The sequence below is a fragment of the Nycticebus coucang genome, chromosome 2, assembly GCF_027406575.1.
Source record: "Nycticebus coucang isolate mNycCou1 chromosome 2, mNycCou1.pri, whole genome shotgun sequence".
NCBI lineage: Eukaryota > Metazoa > Chordata > Mammalia > Primates > Lorisidae > Nycticebus > Nycticebus coucang.
Genome location: NC_069781.1, coordinates 170,869,508 through 170,886,700, shown reverse-complemented (window position 1 = coordinate 170,886,700; position 17,193 = coordinate 170,869,508). Strand labels below are relative to the sequence as shown.

The window sequence follows — 17,193 nt, the reverse complement described above, 5'->3', positions numbered from 1 at the left end:
CTGGAAGGATACCTGGTCAGTATCCTGAGCCCACCCCCTTGCCATTGCTCCACTGTGTGCAGGTCACTCCAGCAGCCACACGAGAAAATGACCAGTTGTCCACTTTAGTTTCCTCCTGAACTTTTAGGGCTACAGGATGGATGCCTGGAGGTGTCAGTACCCCCACCCACACTCTTAGAATTGGCTCTGCAAACAGCTCAGACCACCAAGAACTGTAGGGGTGAGAGAGTAAGCAGAATTGAGAGGCAGGTGTAAAGGGAGAGTCTAGGCAGAGGGGGGAGGCAGAGAAGGGGCCACAAGGCAGGGTGTCAGGGAGAGGAACAAAGGGCAGGGGATGGCACAGCTGGGGTAACTGGCACCAGGCCTCCAGGGCTCCTCTCTGGGGCCTGGAAAAGAATGACAACCACCGTCAAGAGGCTTTTCAGAAGCAGAGCTTGTTTTCCTTCTGGAGGTGCCCCTTTGCAGAAGCATCACAGGCAGCCAGCTGTATTCTACACACAGCCAAGGGCATTGGGACACAGAGGGCACAGAGGTTTTCTGTGTTTGTCTGGGGCTTGCCAGAAAATCTGGAACGTGAGCATCTGAAGGAACAGTGACATTCCCAGTCCAAGTACCTGAAATAATTGTGGCACATTCAGAAACCCTCTGGTGGTTTCAGAACTAAATGTTATTTGGCTTCCTGACAGCTTGACTGTTCTTTTTATTTCTTGGAATTTTTTTAAAGGGACGATAGATTTCCTTCTAAATAGTATCTTTAGACTTCCAAGATGTTTATGAAACCAAAGATCTTGAAAAGCACTACAAGACTGGGAATCCAAGGCAGCCACCTTACCTCAGAACCTCAAAAGCCACACGTATGGTACAGTTCCACTTACTGCAAAATGGGAACCCTCTAACAAGCTGTACTGTTGACTGCATTTTACACTTACATAAAGGGCATCCATAGTACATGTTGTTTTTGAGGGCTGCACAGCATTCCATGTGTGCATATATACCATGATGAGCAAGAATTCTTAGAGTATTGCTGAGACTGAATATCTCAATCACTTTTACATATTTTTAATAGCTGCCTGTTAGTGTTATTTGGTTTTGACTGAATTATTTATATTCTTTTAATTATAAAATCTTTATTTCAAAAAATTTATAAAGGCATTTCCACCTTTTCTGCTTTACCTTTTAACCACACTGAGAATTATTTAAAATGAAAACATACATAGACTTCTCCTTTAAAAAAAAATGAAAACATACAGAAATATTTAGTTTTGAGCCATCAATTTCTGATTTTATCTCTTGTGGCTAGTTTCTAGCTTTCATCTGACACTTAGAAAGTTTTTCTCTATTCATGACAATAAAATTATTTACTCATATCTTTTTTCCCTTTTTAAAGAAATGTTTATTTTTCCTCTTTACAATTGTTTAGAAAACTAAACAGAAATAAATTAATTTAGGTAGAACACAGTATGTGTTTTCCTTTCCAAGATCAAGTTTTGTCTTTTCATTTATTCAAGTTTCCTTTGGTGATCCTCAGTGGAGATTTTTAATTTCCTCCATATAGGTCTGCCACAATCAGTTTATTCCTAGAAAGTATTTTCTGTGATAAATGGGATATTTTCTTTCATTGTATTTTCCAGTCCTCACTGGTATAAAACTAACTTTGGATATTTCTTTTTAACTGTTCATCCTTTTCTGATTAAAAATTAAATTAAAAAAAACACTTGTTTCCATGTGAAGACTCTGCCATATTCACTTCCCTCTCAGAGTTTCCCATCAGGGTAAATCTGATGATACTCAATCCATTTTGGCATTAACCTTCAGCGTTTTCTACACCTTTATTATTAGGACTTTCCTTCACTATGGACACTCTGATGCTGACTAAGTTGGAAACTAAACCTGAAGGCTTTTCCACACACATTACACACATAGGGTTTCTTCCAGGTGTGGACTGTCTGATGTATAATACAGTCAGAACTAAAGCTGAAGCCTTTCCCACAATCCATACATCTGAAGGGTTTCTCTCCAGTGTGGCTTCTCTGATGTCGATTTAAATGGGCATTAACATGGAAGGCTTTTCCACACTCCTTACACTGAAAGGGTTTCTCTCCAGTATGGATTCTCTGATGCACAATATAGTCAGAACTGCAACTGAATGCTTTCTCACATTCTGTACATTTGAAAGGTTTCTCCCCAGTGTGTACTCTCTGATGGGTAGTTAGTTTGGCATTGATACTAAAGGCTTTCCCACATTCCTTACATTGATAGGGCTTCTCTCCAGTATGGATTCGATGATGATCAAATAGGTTTCTCTTAGAAGTAAAACATTTCCCACATTCATTACATTCAAAGGGTTTCTCCCCAGTGTGTATTCTCAGATGCTGAATTAGTTTTGCATTAACATTGAAGGCCTTTCCACACTCATTACACTCATACGGCTTCTCCCCAGTGTGGATTCTCAGATGCTGCCGAAGGTGAGAGTTACACCTGAAGGCTTTCCCACATTCACTACATTCATAGGGTTTCTCACCTGTGTGGATTCTCTGGTGCTGAATTAACTTCCCTTTGACACTAAAAGCTTTTCCACATTCAGTGCACTCATAGGGTTTCTCACCTGTGTGGATTCTCGCATGCTGCATTAGTTTTGCATTAACATTGAAGGCCTTTCCACACTCTTTACACTGATAGGGCTTCTCTCCAGTATGGATGCTCTGATGCTGCCTAAGCTGGGAGCTGCACCTGAAGCCTTTTCCGCACTCATTACATTCGTAAGGTTTCTCTCCAGTATGGATTCTCTGATGTTGAATTAATTTTGCATTAACACTGAAAGCTTTCCCACAGTCATTACACTGGTAAGGTTTCTCCCCAGTGTGGACTCTCTGATGTGTAATATATGCAGAACTACAGCTGAAGCCATTTCCACATTCCTTGCATTGATAGGGCTTCTCTCCTGTATGGATTCTCTGGTGTCTGCTTAGACTCCCATGAACACTGAAGGCCTTCCCACACACCTTACACTGATAGGGCTTCTCCCCACTGTGGATTGTCTGATGTGTGATATAATGGGAACTATAGCTGAAGCTTTTCCCACACTGCACGCATTTGAAGGGTTTCTCCCCACTACGAAGTCTTTGATGCCAAGTTAATTTTTCATTAATGCTGAAGGTTTTGCCATGCTCCGTACACTTATAAGGCTTCTCCTCAGTGTGTGTTTCTTGATGCTGATTAAGTTGAGAGTCACACCTAAAGGTTTCCATTAATTCTTCACATTTGAAAAGTCTTTCCCCAGAATTAGTTATTTCATGCTTAACAAGTTTTGTGTCAAAGCTGAAGGCTTTCTCCAGTTCTGTACACTCAGGGGGCTGCTCTCCAGTGGAGATGGTATGACACTGATACAAGTTCGGACTTTGACTAAAGAAAAACTCCTCCATGGGGCTTGTGTCATTTTTCACTGGTCCATCAATGATGCTGCTCTCATCCTTCTTCACATTCCCTGCTGAATGAATTTCCTGTTGTTTCTCTAGAATATAGGCTTCTGAGTAATCGGTTTCCTCGGAAAAATCCCTTTGAAGTTCAAATGATGTATAATCTTTTTCTTCACACATTTTCTCCAACAAATTATTGTCAGTCTGGATATCAATATCTACTATAAAAAACAGAAAACATAAAATGTCATGTAAGAACCATAGTTAGAAAAAAGAAAAAACTGCACTATAAAAGATCATTAATAATCAAGGAGCTCTTTAAAATCATGTTTCTGAGCAACCCATCATGCAGCTTTAGCTAAGGATAGAAAACATTAACGTAGTCAGTGTGGGGGTTAATTTGGGTTGCTCAGAAACATCAAAGATTCCAGGACAACCTGCTGCCTATAGAATGAAACCCAGACTCCTTTCATTAAAGATCTCATAATATCACCTCCCCAACCCCTATTCATCAAGCACATTATACTGCAAATTCTCTATTTCCAAAACATGCCTTCCTTGGTCAGGTATCACCTGGCAAAGTGATCAATTCCATAACAGTGAAAACATGTTAAGAAAAATGAAGATTCATTGAAAAAATGCAGGAGAATCTCATGAACCCCAAGTGCAGGAAATAAAAGTGAAGCCTCAGGGGAAAGGAGAAGTTGCCTGGCAGCTACTCTGCTTGCGCCAATTAGAACCTTGGTACTTCAAGTGTAGTCAGTAACCAGAAGCAACCTGGGACTGTATCAGAAATACATACTCTTCACCCTGTCCCAGACTTCCCAGACTTCCCAGAGGAAGCCTTCCCAAGGGATTCATTTACATATTAACATTTAAGAAGCAATTGAAAGTATTTTTCCCCCTATAAGGGGGTAAAGCAAGGTTCTGTTCTGACCTTACTTCTGCTATAATGTACAGCTATCTCCCCTCCACCAACAAAATAAGAACATTTAACTTTGCACACACTATAAGCTTAGCACTTGATATGTATTATTTCATTTCATCCTCAATCCTCAAGACTAGTACTATTACTTCCTTTTTATTATTATCCCACTTTCAGAAATGAAATCACTGAACCTTAGAAAACTGAAAGAATTAAGCTACTTCGAAGTCACACAAATAGCAAGTAGCACAGTGGGATTGGACCTCAGGAAAGTCTAAAGACTATGCTTTCTACTTTTTTCTACTTGAACCACTTCTACTTTTATTTTCCTTTTTTGAGAGAAAGTCTCACTCTATTGCCTGGGCAGGAGTGCAGTGGCATCATGATAGCTTATAGCAACCTCAAATTCCTAGGCTCAAGCGATCTACCCACATCAGCTTCTCAAGAAGCTAGAACTACAGGGTATGTGCCACCATGCCTGGTTTATTTTTACCCCATAATGGCGTCTCACAATGTTGCCCAGGCTCACTTCTGCTTTTCTATGTTAGAAGACTGTTAATTCTATATCCTCTACATTAAGTGGACAATGCTTAGAAAATGGCATGGGGCTCCAAAATTATTAATTTTATTAATTTTGTCTGAAAAAGGCAGGATTCCAAAATTTGGATTGCAAAGAGTTAGAATGAAGTATTTGAGGGGGAAAAGTCTCTTCTTGGAATTACACCAGTAAACTGCAAAGACAGACAAAACTGTACCTATCTCTATAAATCAACAAAACTTACCCAATTTTACTCTCTGTGGCTGGCCAATAAATGTGACATGTTTACATGTTGCCAAAGTTGGCTTTCTTCCTAAAAAACTAACCTTTCCAATAGAATGGGCAGCATGTGCTCCCTTACCAATCAAGAAGCCCTGGGGGCCTATTTCTGTTCCAGCGGCCAATGGTGATGGGCCCCCCAGCTCACCTACTCCCTCCAGTTGTGAGATCACAGCAGGTTTCAGAAGTGGTAATCCTGTTTGGGGGAAGTAAACAGGACATACAGATAAATAATTTCCTACATATAAGTTCTTAAGCCTCTTCTCTGTTCATCTTAGCAATGGGGAGGGAAGGTAAGAACCCCAGGGGTCCCAAGCCTAAGGACCATGGGAAAGGGTTGGGGGCTTGGGAAGGGAAGTGTGGGAAAGTACAAGAGAGCTTGGGAAAGGCCCAGCCTGTGGGCACAGGAACTCGTGCAGGACAAGCAAGGAGATTCTGCACAAAAGGGATACTATTTTTTGATATTAGCCTGAAATATTCAGAGTCCACTGAGATCCTTTAAAGATTCAAGATACAGGTGAGGTGATGGGGGGATCTGAAGTGCTACCATGCAACAGGAAGTTACTGTATTCTACTGTGTCCAAAACATAGCTTCTACAGACTGGATCAAAAGTGCACATTAGTTCCAGCTAAGTCCCTTATAGGCCTACAAAGAGTGTGGGGTTTGCCTTTTCCAGCAACCCCTAAGTCTAAGGGATTAGAACATCCCCGGGGTTCCCACTCAGCAAAGGATTACCAGAGACCCCACCTGCAAACTGTAAGGGACAAGGAAGCCAGAAACCCCAAGTGGCAGACTCTGGGTCCCAGGGGGAGACAGACCTTACCCAAGGAGGCCACAGTGCCATAATTCTCCAGCATCACATCCCTGTACAGGGCCCTCTGTGCAGGAGACAGACCATCCCATTCTGTCTGGGTGAAGTACACAGCCACATCTTCAAAGGTCACCAACTTCTGAAACAACAGGTTCCTGCTACCCTAGGGCCAATTTTATGGCTCAGGCCCTAAGTGAGGGTCAGAGGGCAGTATAAGAGGTTGGGAGTAAGCTCATGAGAGCACAAAACTAGTAACAAGGGAAAGAGAAAAAGCACCAGGAAAGTAAACCATAAGATAGCGGACTTCTCCCACAGCAGAGAAACCCCATGCCATTTTCATACTTATAAAAGTGAAAGAGATGATGTAAGCTGGGCTGAAAGAAAAAAACTTTTCCATAAGCAAATTCGTCCAAAGCAACCAATTCTGCTCTTATAGACAGGTCACTCCCTCCTTAGTAGACTCAGGACCCACCCACTAACAGTTCCCAGGTTGTGTCATTCCCTTGAGGTCCTGGCTCCCTTGTGCCTGACCTCAGCTCCATTCTACTCCCCATACCTTGCTCTCATCCTCACATCTCAAGCTACCTGCTAAGACAGTCATGGTTTCCATCTCATCCAGCCTCCATCTGCCTCTGTTTGATCACTTCCACTAGACTGGGGAGGGTTGGGGAGAAGGTCTCCTGAAAACCCAGCATTTTCTATTACCCTCTCTCATTTAAGCCTCATCCCTTCCAACCATTCCCAAGACTTCACTGTTTCTCCATGAAGGCTTGGGAAAGAAGAGAGACTAGGCTTCCCAATGACTAGCCACCCTGCCACCCTTTCAGCTTCTCTTCTTTACGCCACTAAGCTATATGGTCACTAAGCTACAAACTCTTGCCACTCAGCACTGATGCTGGCTATCACTCCCAGGCCCAAACCTCCCTCCTGGGCAACCATAGCCTCTGGCTGGTTCCTTGAGCCTTCCATGAAGACTCTGAAGACTCACTGGCAGGGATTTGCCTGTCAACTCTTTTCTGCCAGGACTTATCTTCCTTACTGCTACTGACCTCTACCAATCAACAGTTCTGGTCCCACCTTAGTCTAGGTGTTCCTGTGAGTCCTCTTTGTGTGACCTTGGACAGACCAAGTAACTTCTCTGCACAAAATTAAAGGCTTCACCTGCTATCACTCTTTTCCCCAATAAGTTGGCACTTCCTCCTGAACCCACACCTCAGCTGGTGTCAGCACTACCCCCACAGGAAACTGCAGTTAGACCATCCCATTCTTGTCTCTCCCCCCACCCCCGTCCTTTATTTCCAGCCCTAACCCTTGACTCTATTCTCAATATTTTTGTGTCTTAAGCATTACTTGAGTTGGATCCCTCCTCTTTAACTACTATCCTTGATGAAGCCTACCCTACCTGGACCAATGGGATTCTTTCTGAAGTAGTCACCTTGCTTTTGAAACTTCCCTAAAAATTTTTCCAGACACATCACAAATCTGACCAAGTTAACATCACTAGTTCCACAGTTGTCTTATGGCTGAGCAGTTATGAATCTCACAATAACTTTGTGACCTTGGGCAGGTTACTCTATTCTCCTTCCCTTCATTTCTTTTTAGCCAAAAGAGATTAACACACCACCTATCACAGAGGGCACCTGTTAGGACTGAACAATTATGCAAAGGGGCCTCAAATGATGTTACTGGTATTACTGTGACTATGATTATTCCCAACCTGTAGTCCATGGAGGTCCATGGATGAGCTTCAGGGGGTCCATGAAGTCCCTGAAAGTGTACGAAGAATTTGGTTTGTAGGTTTATTTTTCTAGGGGAGAAAGTGGAGAGCTCTTATCAGAGACATAAAGTCTGAGCCACTGCATCCCAAGCCCTAAAAGCCTCACAAGGACAATGAGACACTCTGTCCCACAGGGTTCTTTGTCCGTCCCTTTCCTCGATTCCACTCCCCATTGTCTTCCCCCACCCCTGAATTCAAGGCACAGCCATTTCTCTCTTTGACCTGGTCTTGCTACTCTTCTCCCTACACCTCCCTCTCCCCCTCCACCGAGGCTCCAGTCCTCTACAACTCTCCTTCATTAGCATCGTGCACGCAGCATCCTACACAAGCAGCTTCCATGTCCCCACCACCCTAGAGCCCTGTGCGGGGATGCACCTGCACAGAGGTCTGCAGAAGACCACCCTCTGCCTCTGGACTTCTCTCCTGCTGCCTCCTACTCGGCACCATCCTGGTCTATGCCACCGTCCCTCCACATCGCCTCCCTCCCACAAGTTCTAGTCCAGCAGACAGATGCAGCTTTCATTCCAAGGATCACCAACTCCTTCTCACTTCTCCTCAATCTGAAACTGCCCAGAAGAAGAGCTGAAGGACCCACAGCTAACCTGGGGCCAGGCTGTCAGGAGCATGGCTGCATCACAGTCTCCCATTCAGAGCAGGACTGGAGCTGAGGAGAAAGGCAGAAAGAAGCAAGTGTAAGGCAAGTTACCCCCATCAGGAGCAGCACACCCCTCAGAGAATATGCCAAACATGGTAGCCTGCATCCAAGCAGGAGTATGAACAGGAGCTCCCACAAGAAGGTGGTGATCTGTTCACTGGCTTGGTGCCTATGACACTGACAAAGCCAAGAAACCTACCTAGGGTTTTACAATTCTGACATGTATCATACATTCAAAAAGAGTGTACATAAGATGTGTGCACAGCCTAAGAGATGATAAAATAATGAGACAGGACACATATATTTTAGGAAAATATAAAATTTCAAGACTGTGTTAGTAGCAGTAAAAATCAGACAATAACCAGTCCACCTGGGTTGCTTCCAATGTCTTGATAATTCACAATCATCAAGACATGGAAGCAACCCAAGTGCCTATCAACCCATGAATGGATTAACAAGCTGTGGCATATGTATACAATGGAGTACTATTCAGCCATATGAAAAGATGAAGGCTTTACATCTTTTGTGTTTACCTGGATGGAGTTGAAATGAAATACATTCTTCTTAGTAAAGTATCTCAAGAATGGGGGGAAAAAGTATCCAGTGTACTCAATACTAATATAAAACCAATACATAAACAATGACACATTCATACTAAAGGAGAAAAAAATAGTACAGTCTAGCAAGGGGGGAGAAGGGAGGGGTATGAGGGTAGGGAGGAGGAGGAAGGGTGATTAACAGGATCTCTCCTAATGTGCACAATGTGAGGGTGTTCAGCACACCCCCAGAGTGAAGGGCTCAACTACAACTTGAACTTTACCTTAGCTATGAAAACAATGTAACCTAAACATTTGTACCCTCATATTAATATGAAATTAAAAAATGAAAAAAATATAACCAGTGCATGTGTTTTTGAAAAATGAACAAGAGGTTCCAGGAATGCTATTAGGGTCTCCTTTCTTAGTGGCTGGCAGAAGTCTAAGCCTTGGCTTATTTGCTGTGAAAAGGCTGGAAAGTATGAGGAGGCAGCCTAGCACCTCACTTCCAGTCCAAATCCTCAAGGTAAGCCTGAGCCACACAGAGGCAGACCTGCCAAGATCCCTAAAGAGCATCCAGGGTCTGAAAGAATGGGGCAATGTCAGGGAGCAACTGCTCCCTCCCTTCTCCAGGCCCTGTTTCCCTGAGGCCTGACTTCCCCCTGCTGTGTGCTGGGGCTGCGGCCCAATCAGCCTAGATTCTCCTGCAGTGTCACTGAGGGTGATACTTGTTCAGAGAACAAGAAAGGAGTCAAAGATCTTGGTAATAGCCTGTCTCTTGAACTGAATCATTGTTTTATTATCCTTTAGACCAGTGGTTCTCAACCTTCCTAATGCCACAATGTATTTTCATTGTTAAAAAGGGGTCGCGGCCCACAGGTTGAGAACCACTGCTTCAGACACACTATAATTAACCTAGCCAAAGTGAAAATTAAAGAAAAAGTTCTGTAAGCAGCCAGGCATAAGCAGCAGCTGACTTCTCAGCAAAAACTTTACAAGCCAGAGAGTGGGCTCCTACCATCTATCTTCTTAAACAGAACAACTTCCAGCCCAGGATTCCGTATCCTGCAAAACTAAGTTTCATATTTGATGGAGAAATCAAATCTTTGATAAGCAATCATTGAGAAAATGTGCAACTACAAGACCTACTCTGCAGGAGATACTCAGACCTGTTCTAAACCCAGACCAACACAATGGACTCCCAGTAAAATAAAGACACCTGGAAACCAAAGGACAAAGCCTAGCTACCACAATGGTCCTCGTGAAATCAGAACTAAATGAAATTGAGAACAAATGAACCATTCAGAAGATTTAATAAAATAAGGCAACAGAGTTCACACAACTAACTCCACCTTACTTATCAATCCTCTCAATAAAGGAAACAGCTTGAATTCTTCACTGAAGAGACACATGCTGGCTGACTGGATTAAAAAATACGAGCCAAGGATATGCCATCTTCAGGAAACACATTTAAGGCAAGACTCAGGGTAAAAAGCTAGAAAATATGTTTTGTGCACATGGAAACCAAAAGAAAGCGGGAGTTGAAATGATTATTGTAGGTACAACTGACTTTAAAGCAACAAAAGGCAAGTTGGACACTATATACTGGTCAACAGAACAACCTAGTAAGAAGATATTTTGATCCTAAATATTTATGCACCCAACTTAAATCTTCCCAGACTTACAAAGCAAACCCTACTAGGTCTGAACAAAATGATAAACACCACCACCTACTAGCTAAGGACTTCAACACCCCACTGACAGAAGTGGACAGATCCTCCAAGCAGAAACTAAGCAGAGAAACAATGGACTTAAATACTAATGAATATATGTTCTCATCAGCTCACGGATCACTCTCTGAAATCAATCACATCCTAGGTCACAAATCAAACCTCAACACATTAAAAATGAGAAATTATACCTTGTATCTTTATAGACCACAATGAAATTAAATCAGAACTCAATTCCAACAGAAACACTCATCCCCAAAGTCATAAAAACTAAACAACCTATTGCTAAACAATAATTGTGTCAAGGAGGAGGTAAGGAAGGAAATCATTATATTCCTTGAAAAAAATGACAATGAGGCTACAAGCTACCAAAACTGTGGGATACTGCACGAATAGTCCTAAGAGAGAATTCATCCAGATTAAATGCCCATATCCAGATATCAGAAAGAGTGTAAATCAACAATCTAATGAATCATCTCAAAGAACTGGAAGAGGAAGAACAATCTAATCCTAAAAACAGCAGAAGAAAAGAAATAACCAAAATGAGGTCAGAACTAATGAAATTGAGAACAAATAAACCATTCAGAAGATTAACAAAACAAAAAGTTAGTTCTGTGAAAGACAGATGAAAATCAACAACCCTTGGCCAGATTAACCAGAAACAGAAAAGTAAAATCTCTAATAAACTCTACCAGAAACAAAAAAGGGGAAATAACAATAGATACAAAAATACAAAGCATCATCACCAAATACTACAAAAATCTCTATACCCAGAAATTTGAAAACGTGGAGGAAATTCAAACAAATTCCTGGAATCATACTACCTCCTAGACTCAATGAGGAAGAAGTGAAACTCTTGAACAGACCATCATTAAGCACCAAAATTGAAATAATAACAAATCTTCCAACAAAAGAAAGTACCAGGCCAGAATTCTACCAAACCCCCAAATAAGATCTTGTACATATAATGCAAAATATATCCTAAAACACTGAGAAAGAAGAAACCTTCCTCAACTCCTTCTAGGAAGCAATTATCACCCTGATACCAAAATCAGGAAAGGACACAAAATAAAACGGAAACTACAGATCAATATCATTAATAAACATTGACACAAAAATAATAAAATCTTAACAAATAGAATTCAGCTATGTCAAAAAATAATTCTCACAACCAGGTAGGCTTCAACCTAAGGATTCAAGGCTGGTTCAACATACAAAATCTATAAACATAATTCACCACATAAGCAGAAGTAAAAACAAAGATAATATCCTCTCAATAGACACAGAAAAAACACTTGACGAGCTTCAGCATGCTTTTTTAATAAGAACATTTAGAAAAACCAGCATAGATGCGATATTCCTTAAAACATATAAAAGTCATCTATGACAAACATTATATTGAACAGAGAAAAAACTGAAAGCATTCCTGCTTAGAATTGGAACCAGACAAGGATGTCTACTATTGCCACTATTCTTCAACATAGTGCTAGCCAATGCAATCAGACAAGAGAAGGCTATCAAGGGTATCCAAATGGGGACAGAGGCAGTCAAATTAGCACTCACTGATGATATGATCTGATACCCAGAAAATCCCAAGGACTCAACCATGAGACTCCTGGAATTGATAAAGAAATACAGAAACATTTCTGGTTATACAATTAATTACACAAATCAGTAGCCTTTATATACACCAACAACAGTCAAGCTGAGAATCAAATCAAAGACACAATATTCTTCACAGTAGCATCCAAGAAAATGAAATACCTCAGAATATATTTAACAAAGAATGTAAAGGATCTTTACAGAAACAACTATGAAACTGTGAGAAAAAAAATTGCAGAGGATGTTAACAAATTGAAGAATATATATTCGTGGCTTGGAAGAATCAACATTGTTAAAACGTCTAAACTCCCCAAAGCAATCTTTAGATTTAATGCAATAACCATTCAAATATCAACCTCACGTTGTAAATACCTTGAAAAAAATAGCTCTTCATTTTGTATGGAACCAGAAAAGACCTGAATAGTCAACACAATTCTACAAAATGAGAACAAATCTGTTGGAGGCATCAGTTCACCAGATTTTAGACTATACTAAAATCCTATAGTGAATAAAAATAGACACAAAGATCTATCAAATAGAGAATCTAGAGATGAAACCATTCTCCTACTGCCATCTCATCTTTGACAAAGCAAACAGAAACATAACACTGGAGAAGAGAATCCCTATTCAACAAACGGTACTGGGAAAATTTGTTAGACACAGCAGAAGACTGAAACTGGACCTGCACCTCTCATCTTTTACAAAAATTAACTCAAAATGTATAAAAGATTTAAATCTAAGACAAGAAACTGTAAAAACCCTAGAAGAAAGTGTAGGAAAAACTCTTAATCTCATAGGCCTAGGGAATCACAGCAACAAAAATATAAACAAATAAATGGGATGTGATCAAGTTAAAAAGCTTCTTCTGCACAGCTAAGGACACAACCAACAAAGCAAAGAGAATGGGAGACAATATTTGCATGCTATGAATCTGACAAAGGGCTAATAACCAGAATCCACAAAGAACTTAAGCAAAACAACAAGAAAAGATCAATCAACCCCATTAAAAATTGGGCAAGAGATATGAACAGAAACTTTTCTCCAGAGGCCAACTAACATGAATAAATACTCATTGTCCTTAATCATCAGAGAAATGCAAAACAAAACAACTTTGAGATAACACCTAACCCTAAGTTTTACAGTGGAATGTTACCCAGCAGCTACACACAACATGAATGTGGGAACATAATAAGGAATTATGTGAGTCCCAGATGACTAAACACAATGATGCCATTTATATGAAGCTCAAAAACAAACAAATTAAATATATTGTTTACACCTACATGCACGTGATAAAAAGTATTTAAAAAATAAGGCTATTTTAATTAACACCAAATTCAAGATAGTAGTTATCTTGAGGGATGTGAGGCTGATGGTTGGGTTGGGGAGAAGCACAGTACTGGCAATGTTCTCTTTCTTAATTGGGGGTTGTGTTCACGAACGTTCATTTCACTACTATATATACATTTATAATATATAAACATATTTTAATGCGCACACACACACCAGGCAAAATGAGGTGAAGGTAACGACCCAAAATGTAATACTAACAACAGCAGAGGAACTTAACTATACTACAATTGAATAACACAATCACACTTAAGTCGTGGAAAAGAGAAGAAATAACTAACACTGGGAAATAGTATTTTAACTAAATACTATAAGGGTAAAGACAAAAAGACCTGTATTCAGATATTGTACTCAATGCTTGAACTATTTTATGTGTATTCTAGAACTGAGCAAATTTTTCAATTACAGTGTAGATGTCATTTCTAGGTCACTGCATCCTCCAGCCCGAAAGGAGTCAGGCCCGAGTTACCTTTTGGGCCTGGCATCGCGCCAGTAAATCCAAAAGCTGGGCTGCTTCTGCTCCCGGGTAACTGGCAGGAGGCGTGCTTTTTCTGCGCTCCCCCTTGACCCTGATTCATGACCCTATGGCCCCAGCCTGGGAGCACACACTCCAAACTAGAGATGCGAGATTTCAACATGTCAAAAACTTGTGGTATCACCTCGGGCTGCTTCACCTCCACAAATACTCTCCCTCAGGCTGCACGGACCCATCTTCCCTGAAGAGATGAACCACTAAATGCTGGGGGCCACATCAACAAAGGCTTTGCCTCCCAAGGGACGGAACGCAGTGAGCCACCAAGATCAAAGCGAAAAGCAAAGAGGACCCGGGTCGTTGCCCTGCTCCATTCCTCAAGTCCAGGCCTTCTAGCAGTGCAACCGGAGTGCAGGAGCGTCCCAAACCAACCCAGAGCCTTGGCGCCAGGGCACCGCCCACGGGGCCCACACTCGCACTCACCTCCGCAGCCTGCGCCACGGCTCCGCGGCGCGGCAGGAAGTGCGTCACCAGACTGCGGTCGGGCCTCTCTAGGAACAGGCTCGCCCCTTCTCTATGGTGTTCTGTCCCCGCCCCTGCTGCTGCAGCCCTGCCCACTGGAGCCTAGCTCCCTTTGCTCCTCTTTCCGGTGTGACCGAGGAGCGGCGTTACTCTTTCCCGACCGGCCGGAATCAGCGTTGAGCACTGAGCCCAGCCCGAGGCGGCGCGCCAAGAATGTGTCTTGATGAAGCTGCAGGTGCAATATATTTGGGAATCTCCGGACTGGACCAAGCGGTTCGCATGCTGCTACTGCCGATGCCTGCCCCACCTTTTGTTGAGACAGAGACTCATTCTGTGGCGGCTAGAGTGCTAAGCGTCATCATAACTCACAGCAACCTCAGTCCCCTGGGCTCAAGAGATCCTCCTGCCTCAGCCTCCCAATAGCTGGAACTTAAGACGACCGCCACAACTCCCGGCTAGTTTTTCTATTTTAAGTACAGAAGAGGTCTCCTTGGTCAGGCTGGTCTCAAACCCCTGAGCTGAAGCGATCCACCCGCCTCAGCCTCCCTGAGCGCTAGGATTACAGGCGTGAGCCACAGCGACCAACCTTTTTTTCTTTCACTTTTTTGAGATAGGCTTTGGCTATGGTGCCAAAGGCGGTAGTGCAGTGAGACACCATCATAACTCACCATAACTACAAACTCCTAGGCTAAAGCAATCCTCCCGCCTCAGCCTCCAGAGTAGCTGGGACTACAGATGTGCCACCACGCCTGGCTCGATGCCCCCTTTTGATAACAAATATTTTAAAATGTCCATTTAATTCTCCTGACCTGAAGCTCATAAATGATGGCTTATAAAATAATAGACAATATAAAGAACCGACATTTTAAAAACCAATGTGATGCCTTAAGTGTAATGAAGGAGAAATAAAGGGAATATAATTTGTACTGTAATTTAAAACTACGTACTTCTATATGTAAATGTTTGCCTGTGACTGCTATAGGAGACCTAATGAAGTGGCCAGATATTTGTCTTTACACGCAGAATTTGCCTGAACTGCTCCTGCCACGAAGCTGTGTCTTACATTGGTGTTTCAAAATCACAGAAGTGTGATCCAGAATAGTAAACTTTTGGTGAAGTTCTGAATGAAACACAGGACATTCTTCTCTTGATTATACAGTATATTCCTGGAACATCTGCATATGTTAAAACTGTACAAAAATACATTGTGTATATCCAGAACAGATTCTAGATTCAAGTAATTTACAAGTAGGGGTTTCACTTACATGAATGTCCAGCAAGACATTTCAAAGTCTGGAAATGTTTTGGACAGATGGGATTGTCCTATGCATCACAGGACTTGTAGCACTAATGGCCAGTAACAATGCCACCACTACCATCAAATGTAACAAAATATCACCCATAAACTCAGAAATGAACCTGGGGCAGGGGAGAAAGTATTAAAAGCCCACCTTCAACCCTTATTGTGTAGCCCTTTCTTTCAGCTCTGATCCCTCCAATGCAGCTGTGCTGGAAGGTAGTGGTTGGCCATACTCACCTCTCCAGCCCCACTTGCTGAACCTGCTATTCTCTAAACCTAGAACTTCCTCCCCTTCCTGTTCCTACTCTCTATCTTCACTTTTACTGAAACTATCAGCTCAAATCCTATTTCCCATGGGAGGCAAGCCTTCCTTGACCAGGCAGATCCCCACCCCCACTATGTGCCATCACAGTTTTTCTCAGGACTTGGAACAAACACACCTACTTAACAGTGATACACTTAGTTTCTGTCAATATCTGTCTTCTCTGTTAATTCCAGGGACCAGGAACTATATCTATCTTGTCTGACGCTGTTAGTTAGGACACGAAACTGGACACAAAGAAGGGGAGCAATAAATATTTGCTGTTGGCATGGTCCAAAGGCTCCAACCCTAATTCCTAGGTAGAACCCTACATTACTTTTGTACCATTGGGGTTACAATGTGTTTATGCTTGGTATCATGACATTGACCATGGCTAGGAGCCTCTCTCTGCCTTGACTTGACCCAGATCTTCACTGTTTTCCACAATGAGCACTTTGTGTTGTTTCTTTCATTCAGATATTTCAAATGGAAAAATGGTCCCTCTGACTGGCCAGACTGGGATTACATTGCCCTTGGCAAGAAGTGGTAGTTTTTACTTCTTCCTAGGCTCAGGAATCAGACCTCTAGGTAGGAGTGAGAGCTTGATGAAAGAAATAGGAAGGAATTAGGAGATCACATCATCATATAAATACTGGCCCTAAAAAGTTGGATCGTAAATCAGTTGCCTAATTTTACAGATAAGAAAAGTTCCCCTAAAAACCCACAAAATACCTACTCCTCAGATCACCAGGGCAGACTCAAGCCAAGATACAAAAGCTCTGTGGTAGGTCTGGAGAGACAGAGACCTCTATCAACTGCTGTTCTTCTTCCATTCTTAACTGATATCAGAATCTCTAGCAAGGTACATGACAGCCTGGGGAAAAAAGCACACATTTCCTAGCATTCTTTAAAGCAAAGCATGCCAGCCTGAGTAAAACAAGACCATGTCTCTACTAAACATTGATCAAACTAGCTGGG

At 42.0% G+C, this 17,193-nt stretch overlaps 1 protein-coding gene across 15 annotated transcripts; it reads right to left on the bottom strand.

The window, feature by feature from the left end:
- Window positions 1–1,369: 1,369 nt before the first annotated feature.
- On the bottom strand, window positions 1,370–14,610 carry ZNF23 (zinc finger protein 23). Of its 15 annotated transcripts, none has more exons than XM_053606733.1 (6): window positions 14,576–14,610; window positions 8,350–8,411; window positions 7,688–7,737; window positions 5,983–6,109; window positions 5,241–5,354; window positions 1,370–3,637 (listed from the first exon to the last, which is right to left on the bottom strand). In XM_053606733.1, exons 3-6 carry the CDS (start codon window positions 7,706–7,708, stop codon window positions 1,836–1,838), a joined length of 2,064 nt encoding a protein of 687 aa, XP_053462708.1. In that variant the 5' UTR covers window positions 7,709–7,737; window positions 8,350–8,411; window positions 14,576–14,610; the 3' UTR covers window positions 1,370–1,835. The 15 variants fall into 15 exon arrangements, with proteins under 15 accessions (XP_053462708.1, XP_053462687.1, XP_053462744.1 ...); XM_053606712.1 differs by having other exon boundaries at window positions 7,688–7,777; window positions 14,576–14,596; XM_053606769.1 differs by lacking the exon at window positions 14,576–14,610 and adding an exon at window positions 14,090–14,548 and having other exon boundaries at window positions 5,983–6,159; window positions 7,688–7,777.
- Between the last annotated feature and the right edge of the window lie 2,583 nt (window positions 14,611–17,193).

Coding starts and splice junctions, on each gene's coding strand:
- ZNF23 (XM_053606692.1), bottom strand. CDS start 8,394: ATGGGAGACTGTGATGCAGCCATGCTCCTGACAGCCTGGCCCCAG. Junction 6,110..8,349: donor TCCTGACAGCCTGGCCCCAG/GTTAGCTGTGGG, acceptor CTGTTGTTTCAG/AAGTTGGTGACCTTTGAAGA. Junction 3,638..5,240: donor CCCCCAGGGCTTCTTGATTG/GTAAGGGAGCAC, acceptor TGTTTTTTATAG/TAGATATTGATATCCAGACT.